This window comes from Balaenoptera acutorostrata, chromosome 12 (assembly GCF_949987535.1).
Source record: "Balaenoptera acutorostrata chromosome 12, mBalAcu1.1, whole genome shotgun sequence".
In the NCBI taxonomy this organism is placed as follows: Eukaryota; Metazoa; Chordata; class Mammalia; order Artiodactyla; family Balaenopteridae; genus Balaenoptera; species Balaenoptera acutorostrata.
Window position 1 is genome coordinate 41979849 of NC_080075.1, and position 23534 is coordinate 42003382.

At 33.7% G+C, this 23534-nt stretch overlaps 1 protein-coding gene across 3 annotated transcripts in view; it reads right to left on the bottom strand.

Annotated features, from left to right (window-relative positions):
• Positions 1 to 23534, bottom strand: part of SANBR (SANT and BTB domain regulator of CSR) — a 69778-nt gene that overhangs the window by 41166 nt on the left and 5078 nt on the right. For all 3 annotated transcript variants that reach the window (XM_007189699.2, XM_007189700.2, XM_007189698.2), the window contains 8 exons: positions 16439 to 16625; positions 15521 to 15614; positions 13211 to 13449; positions 10237 to 10295; positions 8633 to 8793; positions 5341 to 5427; positions 3894 to 4004; positions 576 to 699 (listed from right to left, as the gene is read on the bottom strand). In XM_007189699.2, the coding sequence (XP_007189761.2) occupies positions 576 to 699; positions 3894 to 4004; positions 5341 to 5427; positions 8633 to 8793; positions 10237 to 10295; positions 13211 to 13449; positions 15521 to 15614; positions 16439 to 16625 (1062 nt within the window). The remainder of the gene's footprint in view (positions 1 to 575; positions 700 to 3893; positions 4005 to 5340; positions 5428 to 8632; positions 8794 to 10236; positions 10296 to 13210; positions 13450 to 15520; positions 15615 to 16438; positions 16626 to 23534) is intronic.

Consider the following 23534-nt stretch of genomic DNA (forward strand, 5'->3'; position numbering starts at 1 on the left):
TATACATAAGACTAATTTGGAATGACTATGACCAATAAAGATCTATTTATTCTAGAAAAGGATTTATTATAGGTACCTTCAAATAGCAAGCTTTCTTGTGCTTTTATGATAGACTTCATTTAGAAGAAAATGAACAAAACCTTTTTGGTAACACAATTATTTTAACAAGAAGGGCATATCTCAATAGTATCCTATCTGCAAGGGTGTTTCTGAATTTCTAAAGAAATTTATGGGCTAACAGAGAAACAGTTTGCCTGGAAATAATGAAAGGCAGTAAGAATTCTGTTATCTTTTTTCCATTGAAAAAAATGGATTTGATCACTTAAAACCTGTTGGTTTTATAAAAATTCATCAAGTCATCGATTGTTTCAGCAATGGAAATAAGAAAGAGGAAGAACCATAGTAAGAGAAATGAAGTCAGATGCAAGCAATGTTTAATAGCACCATCGTTTTGACACTAGTTTCTTAAAAAGATGTCAGATATTGTACAAACACACCCTAATTAAACAGCATATATCAAAAGAGCCTGCTCTCAATGTTTGCAGAGCAGGATATTAAAAAAAGACAAAACTCACCTGATAACATCTTGAACAAGTTAGCCAGTTGACTGTTCCCCACAAGCGCCAATATACATCTCTCCAAGATTTTAATTCTTCAAAAAGACTATTCAAATACTCATGAACATCCCAAGTCTTATCTCTGGGGAAAAGAGCCTCAGTTGTTATATTATTTTACACACAAGCAATAAAAACAATTTGGTTTAAACAAATATTTTAAAATTTGTGACATATTTCCAAGAACATTCCCCAAAAGACGGCTGTGGAATGGACTACACTGCATGGTAGATAAAATTTCATTTGGGAGTTTGTTTATTCTTTTATTTTCCCGTGGACAACAGAAAAAGTTGTGACAGACTGAATGCCAAATTATTTTACTATGCTAGATAAAGGGTTATAAATTAAATATAGTTTGAGCAGGCTAACAGTTGGGACTTAGGCTTATGTTGCTAAATGGAACCTTTTATTCTAATTGTACATATTATAAAATAAGTTATTAATTATTGGTGATTCTAAACATTCCATTAATGTATTAGTTCTTTATATTATTTTCACAAGGCATTTTCTAGTAATTGAGTAATAAAGTAATGCAAAATCAGGTCTTGGTAATAACACATTTTTAAGTTATGTGATATAAACTTAAAAAAACAGGCAAGGCTTATAACTCCATTTGCTATGGTCATATGTAACAGGTTCCTATTTTTGTCTAAGTCCCCAATCTTTTTGAACTTTTGTTATTTTGTCCTTAGTTCAATAAATAACAAAATGCCATCATGTTATTAGAAATTACATCTGTTTTAAGCTTAAGACATTTTTGAAAAATGTCATCAACAGCTGACATGCAGGAACATACTTTGAATAAAACAACAAAAATGGATATCAAAGTTAATAACCATTTTTTCACATAGCAATATTAATAGTTATTGCTGTCAAAATGGAAGTAATTTTCAAAAGGTAAATCAAGTCTCAAGATAAAAAAGTATAAAATTTGATAAAGGAGGCAAGGATATACAATGGAGAAAAGACAGTCTCTTCAATAAGTGGTGCTGGGAAAACTGGACAGCTACATGTAAAAGAATGAAATTAGAACACTCCCTAACACCATACACAAAAATAAACTCAAAATGGATTAGAGACCTAAATGTAAGACCAGACACTATAAAACTCTTAGAGGAAAACATAGGAAGAACACTCTTTGACATAAATCACAGAAAGATCTTTTTTGATTCACCTCCTAGAGTAATGGAAATAAAAACAAAAATAAACAAATGGGACCTAATGAAACTTCAAAGCTTTTGCACAGCAAAGGAAACCATAAATAAGATGAAAAGACAACCCTCAGAATGGGAGAAAATATTTGCAAACGAATCAATGGACAAAGGATTAATCTCCAAAATATATAAACAGCTCATGCAGCTCAATATTAAAAAAGCAAACAACCCAATCCAAAAATGGGCAGAAGACCTAAATAGACATTTCTCCAAAGAAGACATACAGATGTATGAGAAGCACATGAAAAGCTGCTCAACATCACTAATTATTAGAGAAATGCAAATCAAAACTACAATGAGGTATCACCTCACACGGGTCAGAATGCCCATCCTCAAAAAATCTACACACAATAAATGCTGGAGAGGGTGTGGAGAAAAGGGAACCCTCTTGCACTCTTGGTGGGAATGTAAACTGATACAGCCACTATGGAGAACAGTATGGAGGTTCCTTAAAAAGCTAAAAATAGAATTACCATACGATCCAGCAATCCCACTACTGGGCATATTCCCAGAGAAAACCATAATTCAAAAAGACACATGCACCCCAATGTTCACTGCAGCACTATTTACAACAGCCAGGTCATGGAAGCAACCTAAATGCCCATCGACAGACGAATGGATAAAGAAGATGTGGTACATATACACAATGGAATATTACTCAGCCATAAAAAGGAACGAAATTGGGTCATTTGTTGAGATGTGGATGGATCTAGAGACTGTCATACAGAGTGAAGTAAGTCAGAAAGAGAAAAACAAATATCGTATATTAACGCATGTATGTGGAACCTAGAAAAATGGTACAGATGAACCTGTTTGCAGGGCAGAAGTTGAGACACAGATGTAGAGAACAAACGTATGGACACCAAGGGGGGAAAGCCGTGGGGAGGGTGGGGATGGTGGTGTGATGAATTGGGCAATTGGGATTAACGTGTACACTGATGTGTATAAAATTGATGACTAATAAGAACCTGCTGTATAAAAAAATATATATATCCCAAGTGCTTGTAATAACTAATGAATATTCCCTTTATTATATGGAGAGGAAAATGAAATATTTTAATGTTGACTGTGCTATTATTAACACTAGGGTCAAATGTCATGTGTTTCTCTGTGTTTCTGTTTTAATGTTTAAAATATGAAATCTAACATTTGTAGGGTTTTTTCTTTAGTAAAAGTACTGTACATTTTTAATATAGGAAAAAAAGCAAAAAGCAAACAAAAATCTTCCATAATACTATCACTCAAAGGTAACACCACAGTTAACATTTTAGTGAACATGTTTCTAGTTCTGTTTTATAACCTGTTTTTTTTCTTATTTAATTTACCACTAACAATTTTCTGTGTGAGTATATATTCTTTTACATTCTCAAAGGCTGCATATTAAGAATTGATTAGATGCGTTTTATATAGATATACTATTTTACGGATATATTTTTAGTTCACTTAATCATTTGAGTGCTATTTTTACTTTTTCTCATTTATATAGAGCAATAAATGTCCTTATTAAGTGCTTTCACAAATCAACATTACCTCTCTGAATAAATTCCTAACAGTAGGATACTGTCAGAGAATATACATATATATTTTAAAGTTTTTGTTATCCTGAGACATTATACCGATTTATAACACTCTCTCCCTACTCCCCAACTCACGATGAGAACTAGTTTTGAACTTAAAGGGCAATTAAAAAGGACTATGCAATGATGGAATACTGACAAAGTATGAAGAATAAATTATGAAAAATCCAATTTTAAAGACAATTTGCCTCACTCACCAACCAAAATTTATCTGAAAGTAAATTTGGTTGTCTTCTCAAAAACACTTATATAATAGATAACTAAAATCTGTTAGTGAAAAGAAATCATTTTAATGGCACTGATCAGAATATCTTTCAAGATAAAATAAAGCTTTTACAACAACTTTGTTTTGAAAGTAGCACCTTTCTAAATCAAAGTTGGATCCTGTGCAGAAAAGATATTATCCTATTCCTTATAAGAGTAGTTTTGCTTTTAATAAATACACTATTAATTCACATTTAAAAAGCTGTATTTTCTTTTCACTACACCTTATATGAATGTAGATAATATTTCCGTGTTGATCCACATTGATTTTTCCAGGAATGCAAGGAATTCTTCTTTCTGTTTCTTTTGTTAAAAGTTTCTTACACAAACAGCATCTATAACACAAAGACACAATCAAAAAAACAATCAACCCTATTAAAAAACGGGCAGAGGAACTGAATAGACATTTTTCCAAAGAGGAAATACAGATGTCCAAAAGGCACATGAAAAGATGTTCAACATCTAATCATCAGGGAAATGAAAATCATGACCACGAGGAGGTATCACCTCACATCCATCAGAATGGATATCATCAAAAAGAACATAAATAACAAATGTTGGCAAGGATGTGGAGAAAAGGGAACCCCTGTACATTGTTAGTGGGAATGTAAATTGGTGCTGCCACTGTGGAAACAGTATGGAGGTTTCTCAAAGAACTAAAAATAGAACTACCATATGACCCAGCAATTCCACTCCTGGGTATATATCCAAAAAAAAAAAAAAAAACCCAAAACACTAATTTAAAAAGATACATGCACCCCACAATGTTCATAGCAGCATTATTTGTAATAGCCAAGATACGTAAGCAACCTAAGTTCCATCAACAGATGAATGGATAAAGAAGATGTGGTATACACACATACACACACACACACACACACACACACACACACACACACAATGGAATATTACTCAGCCATAAAAAATGAAATTTTGTCATTTGCAGCAACATACATAGACTTGGAGGGCATTATGCCAAGTGAAATAAGTCAGACAGAGAAAGACAAATGCTATATGTTATCACTTATATGTGGAATCTAAAAAATACAACAAACTAGTGAATATAACAAAAAGGAAGCAGACTCACAGATACAGAGAACAGACTAGTGGTTACCAGTGGGGAGAGGGTAGGGAGGGGCAAAATAGAGGTGGGGGAGTGGGAGATACAAACTATTGGGTATAAGATAGGCTCAAGGATGTATTGTACAACACAAGGAATATAGCCAATATTGTGTAATAACTGTAAATGGAAAGTAACCTTTAAAAATTGTATAAAAAATCTGGGACTTCCCTGGTGGTCCAGTGGGTAAGACTTCACACTACCAATGCAGGGGGCCCAGGTTCAATCCCTGGTCGGGGAACTAGATCCCGCATGCATGCCTCAACTAAGAGTTCATTCACATGCCACAACTGAAGAAGTCCGCATGCCACAACTAAAGGATCCCTCATGCTGCAACTAAAGATCCCATGTGCCACAACTAAGACCGGGTGCAGCCAAAATAAATAAATAAATATCTAAAAAAATTAAAATTGTATTAAAAATTTAAAAAATTAAAAAACAACAACAAAAAAGGAGATACAAAAACATCCATGAAGAAAATTTCAAATGTAGTAAAATTAAAGAATTTAGCTGCATTATATAGCATACCAAAGAAAAACATATCACTGTACCTGTATAATGTTGCTGCATTATTCTGAGAATCTGGATTCAAGTACTCAGGATCAAATAGTCTCTCAATCTTCTTACAAAAAAGTTTACTATTAAGAACAAATGAACAACAAATTAATTTTTTATATCTACTTTATTAAAGGTACTTGATAGTGATGAAAATAAACACTGACCTATCTGCACATGTAGAAAATAAGACTAATAAATCCTTAGAGAGCCCTTCCTTGGGAATTTATCATAAATTTTTAGTGTTCTAAGTAAATAAACCTACTAATGAGAACTGCCTGATCAAGAATCCATTTTCACAAGAAAAATGAGACAGATGGATATCTACTCCTCTTTCAGTCCTTTGTTAAGGAATATTCAAGACCGAGGATTTTGGAAATTTAACAATCCGGGGTCTATCAATAATTTGGTATGTGATCTTTGGCAACTTAACATCTTTGAACCTTATTTTCTCCATCTATGAAATGGGGTTAGTAATTTCAAATGCATAAGATTTTATGAGGGTTAAATGAGATAGTCCTTTTTAAAGAGTGCCAGACAGTATTAAACATTCAATAAATGTTAATACTTTATTACTATGCATAATATAATAACGTTCTGCATGAACTTTAAGTCTTTTAAGTATGTCATTAATTCCAAGTGTACACCCTGACTGTCTCCATTTTCTCTCAAGTAATGACTGCTATTAAAGGCCAATCTAGGGAGATGCAAGAAGAAAGAGATATGGGAACATATGTATATGTATAACTGATTCACTTTGTTATAAAGCAGAAACTAACATACCATTGTAAAGCAATTATACTCCAATAAAGATGTTAAAAAAAATAAAAAATAAATAAGAGCAAAAAACCACCCCCCCCGCCAAAACAAAATAAAAAATAAAGGCCAATCTGGATTTAGGATCCCGATTCCATTTTCAAGTATTTAGCTCTTGGATAATTCCCCTGTGTCTCATTCCCCTTAAGGACTAAACTCTTAGATAATTCCCTGCACTATCAATTTCTCCCACTATAATGAATCATCCTCATCCTGATCAGCATATATATATATAATCTAGTATCTCCCTTCTTAAAAAAAAATCCTTTCTTGAGCCTACCTATCTTTAATAGCTACTGCTGAATTTTTCTGAAATCATTCAGAGCAAAACATCTGGAAAAAAGTTGTTTAAATCCAATTGGCCACATTTCTGTTCTCATCTTACTCTACATGGTAGCAGCATTCCACACATTTGACCACTTAATCACTTCCTTTGAAGTGATTCCTTCTTGAAGTGATTCCTTTTTGAAACCCTCTTTCCTTCTGCCTTCCCTTTGACCCCCTGGCTCCTCCTCCTCAGGCTCTTCACTGGCTCCTCCCTTGTTGAACCTCCAAATGTTGGACAGTCTTTATCAATACTCTCTTGCTAACAGTTAGAAAATAAAATAAATAAAAATAGCATTTACAGGGCTTCCCTGGTGGCGCAGTGGTTGAGAATCTGCCTGCCAATGCAGGGGACACGGGTTCGAGCCCTGGTCTGGGAAGATCCCACATGCCGCGGAGCGGCTGGGCCCGTGGGCCACAGCTACTGAGCCTGCGCGTCTGGAGCCTGTGCTCCGCAACAAGAGAGGCCGCGATAGTGAGAGGCCTGCGCATCGCGATGAAGAGTGGCCCCCGCTTGCCGCAACTAGAGAAAGCCCTCGCACAGAAACGAAGACCCAACACAGCAAAAAATAAATAATAAATAAATAATAAATAAAAATTTTAAAAAAAATAGCATTTACAATAGCACCAAAAAATTCAAATGCCTAGGAATAAATTTAGTTAAAAAAGGAAAAATATCTCTCACTAAAAACTATAAAACATTGCTAAAATAAGTGGAGGGTTATACCGTGTTCATGAACTGAAAGACTCAATATTATTAAGATGTCTCTTTCCAAATCTACAGGTTGAATATTAACCCTCAAATCTGCAGGGTTGCGTGTGTGTATGTATGTGTATGAGAGGGAAAGAAAGAGAAAATGGGCAGGCTGATTATAAAATTCATATGGAAATGCAAAGTATATAAAATGACCAAAACATCAATCTTGAAGGAAGGCAAAGCTGGAGAATTCAGATTACTAGATACCAAAAAATATTAGAAAGCTACTGTACTTAAGACAGTGTGCTACTGATAAAAGTACAGACAAAGAAATGAACAGAACAAAATGGAGAATTCAGAAAGAGACCTCACATGTATAGTCTCCTGATTTACAGTAAAGGTGCCACTGCAATTCAGTGGAGAACATATGGTATTGTTAGGAAATCTCATTCACTTCCATGGTTTCAAACCTCACCTATTCTTATATTTCTATTTTAAGCCCTGACCTCTGACCTAAACTTCAGACTTACATATCCAATTATCTCCCTGCCATCCTACCTGTGTGTCCAAGAAGTATATTAAATATATTAAATTATCTTAACAAGACCTAAACCCATCTCCTGACTCCCCTCACCCCAGTCATTGCCCTCTCTATTAATGACACTAGCACGCTTAGTTGCTCAACCTTAAAACCTAGTAATTATCCTAAAATACTCTCTCTCTTCCCACATCATTCCATTTGAAAATCTGTCGAATCTTTCTATTAACATATTCTGAATCCATCTACTTTCTTCCAGCTCCCCTGCCTCCACTCTAGTCCAAAGCCTTTCATCTCTCACTAGACTGCTGCACTAGACTTCTAATAGGTCTTGCTTCTTATATTCTTATAGTCTATTCTCCACATAGAATAGACTGAGCTCTTAAAAACAAATCAGATCATGCCACTCCTCTGCTTCCATTCCACCTAGAATAAAGTACACACTCCTTGCTATGACTTAAACAGCCCCTAAGTGCTGCTGACCTCATCTCATACCACTCTTCCCCTTTATACTAAGGCCTGTCTTAATAATTTTTAACATAATTCACCACTACAATCTGCTTATATGTGCCTTATTCAGAGTAACCAATTTAATTACTAATTTTTACCTGAGCCACTGGCTCAGGATATATTTTACTTCATTTAAAATAAAATGGAAACAGATTTCTAAATATATTCTAAATACAGAATTTTTACTAAAATGAAATAGAAATAATACATTTCTTCTAATAGGAACATTGCTTTTAAAATTAAATTTAGGGATTTCCCTGGTGATCCAATGGTTAAGACTCTGCGCTTCCACTGCAGGGGGTGCAGGTTCGATCCCTGGTCAGGGAACTAAGACCCACATGCCGTGCGGTGCCACCAAAAGTTTTAAAAAAATAAATTAATTAAATTAAAATTTAAAAATTACCTCCTAAACTTATCTTTCTTGTCCTTTAAATCATCAACTTCACTGTGTGTGAACAGATCAGCTATACGTGTAAGAAGATTTGCATTAATACAGTTCATGTTGCATGGGGTAGCTACTATGGCATTCATATTTTTGTGGCAATACTGAATACATTGTTCAACCTAAACAAAAAACACAATAGAAAATGAATATTGAAGATAGTAGCATAAAGGATAATGTCATACCAATACTTTTCAAAGATAAGATTCATTAAAAGCCTAATCCATGTATTGCTACACAGTAACTTAGTTCTGCCTATTTGGGTTAATCTACACTGTTCCAAAGTGGTCTAGCAGGCCAAATTTGTACAAACACAGCTAGAAAAATAATTTTCACACTTCTTAGAATATTTTGAACGATAATGTAATGAACATCTTTCATGACTGTGGCAGATATAAATTTTAGTCCACAAACTCAAGGGTACAAGATATGTGACTTCCTATAACTAAACTTAGTGATAATTTTAAGCCTCCGTTTCTCTGAGTGGCAGAAACACAATTTCAGTCACTTCAGGGTTTTCTCAGTTGTGTTGTGCTTGCTCTCTAACTTTCTTCCCCTTTCTTCACTGTGAGGTATATTTATTTACTTTTTGAGGTAGATTTGGGTTTTGGGGAAAAACAGCACTGGTTAATTATGCATTCTTCTAAATATTTTGCTATGGCATAAAAATCATCCTTTAGGGCTTAGATTTCAAAAATCAAAACTCAGAGACTCTTTTAGTCTCTGCTTTTTTTCTATAACCCTCCCCTGAAGCAATAAATACCAACAACTGAAAGGAGAGGGACTAAGGAGTACAAAGAATACAGGGAACTAATAAAACTTCAAACAAATAAACTTCACATCTGTTAACACAGCAAAGGTGTATTTTGCTCTGCTTAGTTTTACCAGAGGTTAAAAGCAAATATTCATTTAAATGTTAATTTAAACCACAAAAACGTATAAAAAACATTTGAACAATAAAGAAATTTATTAAATAAAAGGAAAAAGAAGAAAAACAAATATATTTAATGTTAGAGCTTGATATGTATATGCATATATTATGCTTTTATGTTTTATCAACTATTCTTAAACAACAGACATGAGCATGTGGTTTACACATATAAAATTACATTTTTTAGTAGTTGAGTATTTGTTCTTAATTCACTGAACTATAAATGAAAGACACAAATAAGTAAAACATGCTTAAACCAATTACTTAAATAGTAAAACAAATGTATTCCAATTAATTTTCATTTAATTTGGTTTCAGAGCAAAATCCCTTTTGGGGTAAAATTAATTCTGTTTAGTTTCATCTAATGCAACAGCTAACTCCTCCCTTCAGGATAAATTGTTTGTTTTATAGGCATCATATACTAATGATATATAGTAGCCTTAACAATAGCCTTCCCAATAGAACAAAGTACCTCCAAACACCAGCAGTTTATTCTAATGAATCACACTCTTGAATTAACAGCTACTTCAGGAAGATGTCTTAGAATTTTCCAGATACTTGAAGGAAACATCAAGTTATATGTTAAATCAAGTATGGGTGAATAGAAGAGCTTGAATCTCTTTTTAATACTTACTAATGAATCCATTTTCAAAAATTCTGACGAAATAAGAATTGAAATGACATTTCCTGGCTCTAAAAAAAAAGAGAGAAAAATTAAATTCTCCTTTTGATTTGTACCTCAATCTCCTTAGAACAGGCTCCTTCTCACCTTAAAAGAGGATGTTACTTTAATAAGAACAATTTAATAAAAGCTTACTATGGCTTATATACATGAAAGAAAGAAAACGCAATGTTAAAACTTACAGTATAGAGAAAATGCATAGTAAATTTGCCTTGGAATTAGATTCATATCAAGTAAAAAGACTCCGGCTAAAGATATGATATATGCAAACTCCTTAACTAAACCAGGGAAAAAGATAATTAAAATTGTGAATATAACTCATCACACAAAAATGACAGTGGAGCTACTTCAAATGTGGTTCAAATGATTGTTATGAACAAATACTTAATTTAAAAGATTCTGAAAGATAATATAAAATTTACTATTGCAGAAATGCAAAATTACTTTCTAAAGGCAGACTTCGGAGGCACAACCAGGGAAAGGGGGATGCTGGCTGATGCTATCATTTTAGTAAAACAACCTCAGTCATCTCCCATGAGGTATATTTTTAAGAAAAAGAAAACAACTGTGATTTTTACCATTATAGTACTAAGACAATCCCCCTAAATAAAGGACTATGCAGGCAATGATTAAAATAAGTAATCCCAATCTTTCCTTAAGTAACAATTCTAGATTAAAGGTTCTCAAAGAGCAAAGGTAAAGGGAGGAAAGAGCTGGTGAAAAAGTTCCTCAAGAATCTATAATATAACCCATTCCAGTTAAGACACAAGGTCTGGATTATTAGCAATTTAATTAAGCATTTTGGTAGTTTTCCTAGTTAGAATAAAGATTGCCTTTATAAAAGCTTACATTTGTAGCCACTGATTTAAGGTCCAAGATTACAGAGACTAGTTTTGCACCACTTTTTCAACCTTTACTATGTTCTTAAACATGCTAGATCAAACAGTAATATTTTTCTCTCTACGTATTTTGATTTTTATTTCACACATACATATCTCCATGGTCTGGAATCTCTGGGCTCTGACTGATTGAAAATTTTGATTTAGCAATTTTGTAATTTTAAGGACCATTAGAAACCTTTTCTATTAATTTGGTCACAAAAATGTATTAAATTATGAACTTCCTCAGAAGACTTCTTATATACTGTCAGTATAGGTTTAGTTACTAACAAGAGTTTAGAAATATTTTGCTACTACTGTAAATTGCAATTCTAGTGCACAGAAAGACTTTATTAAACCACCAGTGTGATTTCCTATACAAGTCAATGCCGCAAAAAGATTACTTAGTAATTAGTCTTCCGATCCTCTAGAACACTGGTTCTCAAACTTTTGCTCTCAAAACCACGTTAAAAAAATCTTAAAAACTGAAATTCCTGGAGAGCTTTTGCTTATGTGGGTTATATCTATCAGTATTTACCATATTGGAAATTAAAACAGAAATTAAAAAAAATATTAATTCATTTAAAAATAATGAACTAATTACATATTAACATATTTTATGAAAAATAACTATTTCCCAATAGAAACAAAAAAAAAGTGAAAATAACACTGTTTGACATTTTTTATAAATCTCTTCAATGTCTGACTTAAGGGAAGACAGTTAGATTCTCGTATCTGTTTCCACATTGAATTTCTGAGTAGTCTTTCTTAAAGGTTAGTTGCAATGGGAATTGAAATCATATCAATGAACTTTTCCTATTCTGCTATCTCAAAATCCACTGATTTATCTTGTACTTTGAGTGGACCTTCAACCCATGCATGATTTTTTTTAACATCATGCATTGGTCATTAGGAAGATATTGGTTCACTGAGTTATGCAAATCTTCCAAATGTTGAAACATTTCATTGCACAATACACACACACACACAAAATCTCACCAGTCTCATCAGAAACATCTTTAAGTACAGAGGAATTGTCAAGCACATGCAAGCAGATACAAGTTTTCCAATACTCTCTTACTTGAAAGCTTGAATTTTATCATTGGCAACAAATATTGTTAGTTGTTTCCCTTTAATTGACTGGCTCATTTAATTCATTTTCAAGAAAATATTTGTCTGGGGAGTTCCCTGGTGGCCTACTGGTTAGGATTCTGGGCTTTCACTGTCGTGGCCTGGGTTCAATCCCTGGTCGGAGAACTGAGATCCCGCAAGCTGCACGGTATGGCCAAAAAAAAAAAAAAAGAGAGAGAGAGAAAATATCTGCCAAATGCCTAAGTCTGAATAACCATAACTTGTCAGCCATTCTTCCAAGTAAAAATGGTTTCGTAAAAAAGCAGCTAGTTTGCAACTCAAGTAACTGTACAAATGCTTTTCCTTCAGACAACCATCATACTTTGGTGTGTAGCAGGAATGCACTTCCTGTGTCATTACACAGAATATCAAAACGATGTATACTCAAGAGTCAAGAGTTAATAAAATTAGTAATATTTACTGCCTCATCAAGGATATTCTTAAGTGAAACTTTTTTTGTTTTCTTTTTTCCTATGAGCACATGGTGTTGAAGAACACAGTGACCACTAATACAGTGTGATGCTCCTTGCTTGATGTGTGCTAAAGCTCCAACAGTTTTACCCTCCATTACTTCTGCACCATCTGAACAAATGTCAACACAGAAAGACAAGCAACATCCTGGCATTATTAAGCAGATTCTCTTGACCTTGTGGATCCTCTAAAACGATCTTTAGGACTCCAGTGGTCGGTCACTGTACCATACAGTGAAAATAGCTGATCTAGAGACCTGTCCATTTGCCATAAATTCACTATAATTGGCTTAGAAAGGGTGAGGTATCAGTTTCCTAAAAGGTGATTACTAATCTGAGCATAAATACTAATGTTTGAACAATTTTCCACATTCCATGTTTGGCCTGAAGCAACTTCCAGCTGACACAAAAATTGCACTACAAAATAAGCAATAGATTGTCTTTTACCTAAAGTGGGCATCTCACAATCTTTATTCTCCTTAGTGTTCCTTTTAACATATTTTATCAACCAGTTGAAAATGTGAACGTCACAATGAACTGAAATGTCCACCTCTTCCCAGCGCTGGGCGTCCACAGATAAATATTCAGCAAAGTACTTCATTTCTGATATCAAAAGATCTCGTGGGCAAATAAAATCTTCTTTCAAGTTTTTTGCTTCATCACATACATGGATCACCATGTTTGGCCTTCATAAAAAATGTTACACAGAAATGAAATTATTAGAATTTTAGAAGAGGAGCCAATAATATTGACATTTATTGGAAGTATGAGAACAAGATATTTTTCAAGGTTTTAACCACACATCAGTTTCACAGGGTCTGACATTCAGAAGTTTTCATAAGTGTCTTGCTAACCTGATCTGTATCTGAAAATTGACTAATTTTAGTTAAGCTATTGATTTAATAAAACAAATAAAAATATTTTTACTACAGAACTTATAATTTACAGGGTTTTACAGTTATTTTCAAATTATAAGTTAATTATAATGTTTTTAAAAATACCAATTCACAAAGAAAATTTAAATTATACATTCTAATTCTTGTGAAGAACATAAAACAGCACTTTTACATGGTAATGGGTATGGGAGGGAGATATAGATTAAATACTAAAATTTTCTTACTATTAATAAATAGGAAAAACAGTTAAAATTATTCATTGAAGTATCAAAAAATTAGCATAGCTACTTTGTTATTTTTTTTTTTACTTTGTTATTTTTAACAGCAAGAATGCTTGTTTCTAGGCATTCAATAAATATAAATTAGTAAATGTGGTTAAAAAATTCTTAAGACTACAATGTGCTTATTTACATATTTAAAAAACAATTTAAGAATAAGTTTAGATGATGCATCAGAAAGATTGCTTCAAAAATTATAAACTCCTTGAATTTATATGCTCTTGAAAATTACATCACCACAAAAAGAAACACTAGTGTGATCCACAACTGCCTTCATGTCATTACAAAAGGAAGAGATTAGATAGGAAGTGACAGACTACCCTATAATATGAATTTAATGTGTGTTTAATTGAACTTCAAACAATTTTAATACAGAGAAATTACATTTGAAATAAAATTGGCTACAGAAAAAGGATTAATAATCAATGCTCTGTCAAAGTCAAAGGAATTTAAGTAACTTTGCAAGTTTTTCTTTCAAAGAAATTGTGGTCAAAATATAAACAGGTAATGGCTGGTATAATGAAGTATGAAATTTCTGTGGCTTTTTGGGCCACAAAATGAAATTAGATAATCCTAATTAATTTATCAGATAAATTTTTGTGCCATACACAAAACGTTTATCAGTTAAAAATCTATGTGAGGGGGGGCTTCCCTGCAGTCCAGTGGTTAAACCTCTGTGCTTCCAATGCAGGGGGCGTGGGTTCAATCCCTGGTCAGGGAACTAAGCCACGCGGTGTGGCCGAAAAAAAAAAAAAATCTATGTGAATAAACTAAAATTCACTAAACTATAAAAGGGTGAATTTTTTTATTGTGGTAAATAAATACACATAACATAAAATCTGCCATTTTTAAATGTACAGTTCACTGGCAATAAGTGCACTCATATTGATGTGCAATTATCACCACCATCCATCTCCAGAACTTTTCAAAAGGATAAATGTTATGGTATGTGAATTATATATCAATAAAGCTGTTATAAAAAACTATCAGAACTGAAAACATACAAAGGAGCTTTTAGAGATGATGAAAATGTTCTTTATCTTCATTGGTTATATGGCTAAAACTCATCAAAGTGAATACTTAAATACGTGCAGTTCATTGTATATAAAATACACAAAACAATACAAAATTATCAAAACTTGCATTATATCGAAAGATGTATTTTAATTTTTAAATATTTCTACAATGAGTAATTATATTCAAATAGTTCTAAAACACACATCCAGTTTCTTTAATAAAGTTGGAGAACTAATGGCAGAGACCTTTCTTTGGGTTTTAAAATTTACTTTTCAAAATTTTATGTTAATAGATGTTATTTCTAATACTTACAAGATGAAAATGAATTTTTAAAGTGGAAAACTGTTGTCCAATTTATAAGTAATATGAATAAGCCATACGTTTACCTATCAAGCAATTGTTTATAGTTCAACACATCAACTACCCTCATTTCAATTATTTCAGCAATTGCGTAATGTGAAAATCCTAAATTATGGTAACTGATATATAAAATTAGCAATCATATTTTTATAATTTAAAGTTGATATTCATATTAAAGCTTATCTAGCAAAGAACCAGCCTCCTACCCTTCAGATTCTTCAGTCTTTTCTCCACCATTATGAGTAGTACAATTTTCACTTTCTGAAGAACAATTCCTTGTGGAAGCTATACTATGTCTTCCTTAAATACAGAAACAAACACATACAAAAACAAAGGGGGGAGGTTAGCATTTCTAACTGAGAATGGGTTTTTACTTACTGAATGGTTATACTATAAATTCATGGTTTCCAAGAGCACTTAAATATGGTACTTTGTCAGGTGCCTTAATATTTCTAAAGGTATATGGAAAAAAACAGTACGAAAAAAGGATCACAAATTGTTAACATTACACTGAAGATTTAAAAAATACTAACATGGTGTGAAGGGATGGGGTCAAATTTTCAAAAGCCTACATATAGTTTTCTCTTCCTGACGCAAATTTTTATATCAATACTCTGCTGCTGCTGAAATTAAAATAATTCACTACACTGAAGATTTCTAAAACCAGTTATTATTTCCAATGAAGTTGTGGAAAACATCACTTCTACACTGCTGCTATGTCATCTGAAGCTACTGCTGACTCCAATAGAGGGGAGCTGTAGAAAAGACAACATGAGAGGCAAGCAAGATTCTCCCAGTAAAAAAAAAAAATTAAGTAAAAGGTACAGGTCAAATCCCTTTAAAATTTACAACATAACATAAATAGGCTAATGGACTGGAGTAGTAAATTTTGATACAGTAAAAAGCTCTTTTGGGTAATAGTGTTTGACCTGTATGTTAACATCTATACTTTTTTTTTAAATACAGCAAGACAAATTTCTAAAGCTCAGGAAAATACAAATACTAATAGATTTTTCTATTAATGTTTCTATTAGCCTTTACATAAAGAAAAGTTGATGGGAATACATAGTATTTTGTAGAACTGTCATAAGGACAAGCACGGCATTTTGTTTTTAAAACCTTACCTGTTTTAGAAACTGCATCCTGACCAACTGGAGTCTCCTGAAATTCTCTTTGTGTGCCAAGAAGCGAGGATTTGATATACGTGGCTAAAGTTTCAACAGGACTCTCTCCAGCAGCCATGAGGGGACTATAGTGGTTGTCCACAGGTGAGCTTCCACTGTTCTTCAGTTCATCAAACCTCTTTGCACACTGTAATGACATAAAGGAAGGAAATGTATGTCTGGGGGGTTTTAAATCATTTTTTATAAGTGAATATTAATCTCTTGGGTAACATCTAGAAAATTAGTGCACATTTCAATACATGAAAGCCTCTGACTTACTTTTTTCTTTTTTAAAATTCAAGGTAGTTTTTAAAAAAATATGCTTTAACTCAAAGGCATAATGTATTTATGCTCTTGTAGAAAAATGAAGAATGCCTTTATCAACCATATTTCCCCATGGTCTACGTCTATCATCAGTTGATAATTTTAATAATTTAGTTAAAAACTTGGCTTTTATTTTCACACTGAGTTTCCACCAGGAACAAAACCAAATTCTAACCTTCAAAGAAAAAAAAAACAAAAAGTATCTGATTTGTAACACTAGATTTTCTTTATTAAAATAATGAGTCTTTGTTCTTACTAACAGTGAGGTTCACCATGCACAAAATACTGTAGTAACACTTCACGGACACATATTTGGGCAGTTTGTTCTAGAACAGTGTTTTCCCTTAACCCATTGTTAGTCACGGAATCAATTTAGAAAAGTCCAGATTAGCAACTAAAAAAAAAGAAATCAAATACAATAGATTAGAAAATACCAAGAGTGCATTAAGTATAATAAGGCTAAGTAGTCCTTCATGAAAATGTCATTTCTAAGTGTGTACTACGTCACAACATAAAATGCGGGTCTTGGTCAAACAACACTTCCATAGCATTCATGTTTAAATATCCATCAGTAGCAACATGGGTGGCAAATTGCATAGCAGACCAAGTAATCTGGGAGGTGCAAAAGGAGAAAAATATATATCATGTATACACGTATATGTTAAGTGAATAATGCATTGGGTATGGCATCATTCATTTATTACACAAAAATTTATCAAGTACCCACTAGATATTAAGCACCATTTTCAGAAAAGATTGTTTACTAATAGTACTATAGTACTATTACTACAAAGAAATCCCTATTCAAGGCTTAGTCCTTTGAAAATGCATTTAAAAGACACGTAAGTGTAGGACTTCCCTGGTGGTCCAGTGGTTAAGACTCCATGCTTCCACTGCAGGGGGCATGGGTTCGATCCCTGGTCAGGGAACTAAGATCCCACATGCCCCATGGCACAGCCAAAAAAATAAACAAAAACAAAAACAAAACAAAATGATACATAAGTTTAGACTAAAATATTATACTCAGTATGTATGCCTACCTCTTTAAGCAAAGTCTTAAAATTAAATAAAAATAATTAATATGATAAATGAGAAACAAAATATTTTAGTATGAGGACTGAAAAAAGCAGTGATGAAGACCTGGCAAAGAAAAAAAATGCTGTAATGATTAGAAGAATGTACAGGTTCACAGGTACATCTATAGGATAAAGAATATAAGTGATTTAATTGAATCCATTTTTCATACAAAATGAGTTTATTTTCTGTAACAGAGAAAGTGGTTAGGTAGACTTTTTTTAAAATATAAATTTATTTATTTTTTATTTTTGGCTGCGTTGGGTCTTTGTTGTTGCTAGCGGGCTTTTCTCTAGTTGCAGCGAGCAGGGGCTACTCTTCATTGCAGTGTGCAGGCTTCTCATTGCGGTGGCTTCTCTCGTTGCGGAGCGCAGGCTCTAGGTGCGCAGGCTCAGAAGTTGTGGCGCACGGGCTTAGTTGCTCCGCGGAATGTGGGGTCTTCCCAGACCAGGGCTTGAACCCATGTCCCTTGCATTGACAGGCGGATTCTTAACCACTGTGCCACCAGGGAAGCCCTAGGTAGGCTTTTAAACTGTAGATTCTTCTGATATCTTTTAGGTAACGCTTATAGCTATATTGGAAATTGAACATAGATTTATCTTATTTAACAAAGCTTACAACAATTTCTAATACTTACGAAATATGAAAATTATGAAACCTGAATATTTGAAATGAACACATGATTGCTTAAACAAAAAGCAAGTGAACTGTGAATAATTTAAAGTACATTGTTAAATCTTCTTTTGTGTTTAAGCAAAAATTACATATCTATATGCAAAAGAAAGGTTGGACCCCCTACCTCACACCATATAAGAAAATTAGCTCAAAAGAGGTCAAAGACTAAGTATAAGAGCTAAAACTATAAAATTATTAGAAGGCAATATAGGTAAAAGTCTTCATGACCTTGGTTAGGTGATAGTTTCTTAGATATAACACTAAAAACACAAGCAACAAAGAAAAATTAGATATACTAGTCTTCATTAAAATTTAAAACTTTGTACTTCAAAGGACACCATCAGGGAAATGAAAAGACAGTCCACAAAATAGAAGAAAATATTTGCAAATCACATGTTTGACAAGGGACTTGTATCTAGAATACATAAAGAACTCTTACCACTCAATGATAAAAAGACAAATAACGCAATTGAAAAATGGGCAAAGGATATGAATAGATATTTCTCCAAAGAAGCTCTATAAATGGCCTATAAGCACATTGAAAGATGGTCAACATCATTAGCCATTAGGAAAATGCAAATCAAAATCATAATGAGTTAACACTTCACACACACTAGGATGGCCATAATAAAAAAGACATAATAAAAGTGTTGGCAAGGATGTGGAGAAATTGGAACCCTCATACATTGCTGGTGAAAATGTAAAATGGTATAGTCACTTTGGAAAAATTAGATACATTATTTCAGCTAAGGTAAATGCTTATCTAGAAAATTTTAATTCATCCTTTCTCCACTTTCAAAATACCAACAGGTCAACTTCAAAATGAAAAAAAAAAAAAATCCGGGAGATTAAGAGAACATTCAAGAAACTTAAAAAATATATAATTTTTGGGACTTCCCTGGTGGTCCAGTGGTAAAGAATCCGCCTTCCAATGCAGGGGACGCGGGTTTGATCCCTGGTCAGGGAACTAAGATCTCACATGCCACGGGGCAACTAAGCTTGCATGTCACAACTACTGAGCTCGCGCACCTCAACTAGAGAGTCTGCATGCCACAAACCACAGAGCCCACGCACTCTGGAACCGGCGCACCACAACCACAGAGCTCACGCACCCTGGAGTCTGTGCGTCACAACTAGAGAAGAGAAAACCCACACGCCGCAATGAAAGATCCCATATGCCTCAACAAAGATCCCACGTGCCGCAACTAAGACCGGACACAGCCAAAAATAAATTAAATAAAAAAATAATAAATAAACCTTAAAAAATATATATATATACAGTTTTTTTTGTCCACCAGATAGTATAACAATATTGAAAATAAGTCAGTACGAACGGTCAATAGGATTAGATAGATCAATGGATTAGAATGGTAAGTCGAGAAATAGATCTGAAGGTAAAATTTCAAACCAGTAATAAAGAATGGACTATTCAATAAATGTTGAGACAACTAACTAGTAATTAGGAAAAAAGTTAAAACTAAAAAAATTCCAGGGACTTCCCTGGTTGCACAGTGGTTAAGAATCTGCCTGCCAAATGCAGGGGACAGGGGTTCGAGTCCTGGTCTGGGAAGATCCCACATGTCGCAGAGCAACTAAGTCCGTGTGCCACAACTACTGAGCCTGCGCTCTAGAGCCTGTGCGCCACAACTACTGAGCCTGCACTCTAGAGCCCGTGTGCCACAACTACTGAGGCCCGCATGCCTAGAGCCTGTGCTCTGCAACAGGAGAAGCCACCGCAATGAGAAGCCCGCGCACCGCAACAAAGAGTAGCATCCGTTAGCCACAACTAGAGAAAGCCGGTGCGCAGCAATGAAGACCCAATGCAACCAAAAAATAATTAAAAAAAAAATCCCAAGTGGAGTCAAGATTTAAATGTAAAATAAAAAGTAGTCCGCAAAATGTAGGTGACTTTATATTATACACAGTCTTCAGGTTGAGAAGGTTTCTAAACATGACAAAAAAGGAGAACATCAAAGTAAAAGATTCACAGATTTTTAACATAAACTTTTAAACGTTTGTATACAAGAGACTATCATTAATAACTTATAGCTGGAAAAAAACTGAGAAAAATAAGCTAGATTAAGGGTTAATATATTCAATACATAGAAAACTGTTATTAAACTAGTAACAAACAAAAAATTTACAAATAGAAAAAGGATATGGAACAATAAAATATAAAACATTCATCCTTTAGGATTTAAAGAAAGAGAAATGAAAACTGTGATAACATTTATTAAAATCAAATATATATTTATTTACATATAAATAAGAATTTTGAAAAGACACACAGAGAAATAATACTTAATATATAAAGTGCAAGGATCAGGCACTCAGCTATTTTGACTGGAGTACAACATGGATGACCCTTCCAGTGGACAATATGTAACAAAAGCCTTAAAAATGCACATGCCCTCTAATAAAGCAATTCTGCTTCTGAGATTATCCCCTAAGAAAAGAATAAGATATTTGTTACAGTGGTATTTGCAGTAGTCAAAAGTTGGAAACAATAGCTTAAATATCCAATAAAAGGTTCAATAAATTATGATTTAGCTCAAATAAAAGAATGACAGTATACTGTCATCAAATGTAGAACTCTAGCAACTGACACATAAAGATGTTCACAATATGCTACGTGAAAAACAAAGCAGCAAAGTAGTACATTTGTTACATGTCCACTTTAAGAATTCATATATGAACAGAAAAGAATCTGGAAGGATATATACAAGGTTTCAACAGCTTACTTTAGGTAGGGTCAGATTTATAATTCTGATTTTTCACTTGTTTCCTTGTGTGTGTGTGTTATGTGTGTGTTTGTATTCTTTGAGGATATGTCTTGTTTAGTAATAAGAAATGAATTAAAAATTCACATTACTTAAAAATAGTCTGATTCACATTCAGTTGCATTTTAGTTAAAAAAATAATTTCTTGGGAATTCCCTGGTGGTCCAGTGGTTAGGGCTCCGTGCTTCCACTACAGGGGACACGGGTTCAATCCCTGGTCAGGGAACTAAGATCCTGCAAGCCGCAAAGTGCAGCCAAAAAAAAAGTTCTCAACGGAGTGAATTTGAATATGCAGTGGATATTAGATGATAAGATGGAGTTATTGTTAATTTTCTTAGCTTTGATCATGGTACTGTAGTTATGTAATAATATCCTTATTTTAAGATGTATGCTACAGTCTATGAAGTATCGTGATGTCTGAAACTTACTTCTAAATGTCAAAAAAAAAAAAAAAAAGTTACATAAAGAGATCAAGCAAACACCCAGAATTGCTGACTCCAAATAAAGGATATAGGGATGCTATACTATTCTTTTAACTTTTCTGTATGTTTGAAAATATTCACAATAAAAAGTTGGAAAAACAGTCAAATTCACAGGTTTGCCTTGTTTTAAAACCTAACATGTAAAAATCCAAAAGATGAAAAAGTATAGATTATGGAATGATAATATACACTTAATAATAAATTCCCTCATCATTTCACAAAGACCTATAACATAACCGAGGGCAAGTAATCCCTGTGGGTACTGGTTTTCTCAGCTGTAAAAGCAGAGGGTAGAATTTGGTTCATTCACTGATCCTATAGGTATTTATTGACTGTATATTATGGGCCAGGCAGTGGTGCATATGCTTAAAACCTACTGGGTAAAATCACTAATGTCCTTTCTACTTCTAGAAATCTGAGATGATTCATCCACTTTAGGATTCCTTTTAACAGCAAAAAATTCTGATGTCAGTGTTTCTCCAACCAGGGTTCACAGATGAATTACCAGAAACCTAAGAGTTCCCTAGAAGAGTTTTTAGATTGTGAGTTTTGATTCTGAGGATAACCTTAATAAAATCATCCAGGTCATTAGGATGACAGAATATTTGCATGCCTATTTGCTTTTCTGTTGTAAATTAATTGTAAATTAAGTTGGTACCAAGAAATATTTTCATTGTCCGTGGCTAATTTTATTTTTTTATTTTTTATTTTAAAAAATTTTTATTTTATTTATTTATTTATTTATTTTTGGCTGCTTTTGGGTCTTCATTGCTGTGTGCGGGCTTTCTCTAGTTACAGTGAGCGGGGGCTGCTCTTCGTTGCGGTGTGCGGGCTTCTCACTGCGGTGGCTTCTCTTGTTGCGGAGAACGGGCTGTAGGCGCGCGGGTTCAGTAGCTGTGGCGCACGGGCTTAGTTGCTCCGCAGCATATGGGATCTTCCCAGACCAGGGCTTGAACCCGTGTCCCCTGCATCGGCAGGCAGATTCTCAACCACTGCGCCACCAGGGAAGCCCCCACGGCTAATTTTAATAAGGGGCAATGTGGAGAAGAAACCTGGTATAGAGAAGAGATGTGTTAGTGCCAAGGGAAGGCAAGTAATGTCCTGGCACAACACACGGCTTCACGGTAGAGGGTTAAAGAGAGAAAAGTGGAGAAAGAGTAAAGGCTTTGAAGGGCACATGGCAGCACAGGCTAAACGCAAAAAAATTTTGTGCCACAAGAGGCTACACAAATATTTGCATTGTAATCAGCAATTTAATTTCAGCAAAACACTATTACTTATCACATTAAGCTTATTAGTTTGAATTGTGTTGGTTTGAGTTTTCACTTGTGTCTATAAAATGTAAATTTGGTTTATGATCATATAGGTGTGTTTATACCCAGTATTGTTAGTGCACATTTAATTTCCACTATAATAATAATTTAAGTCATCATTGGGAGTTTTCAAGTTTTTTTTCCTTTAAAAAGGTCTGTACATTACTCAAGTTTGAGAAGCATAGCGTTAGCAATTTAATAAAACTGGATTTACAAAAATGTTATCTACCCATTCATTTGTAAACATGTAAGATAAGTTTGAATTTAAACATACCAGGTGGGTTAATATATAATTTACATAGATTATATTTAGCCAAATTGCATCATATGTATGCATATTCGGTATTTATATGTGCATATGAATATGTAAAACTCAAATATTTCTTCTTAGTACAACAGTTATTCCTTT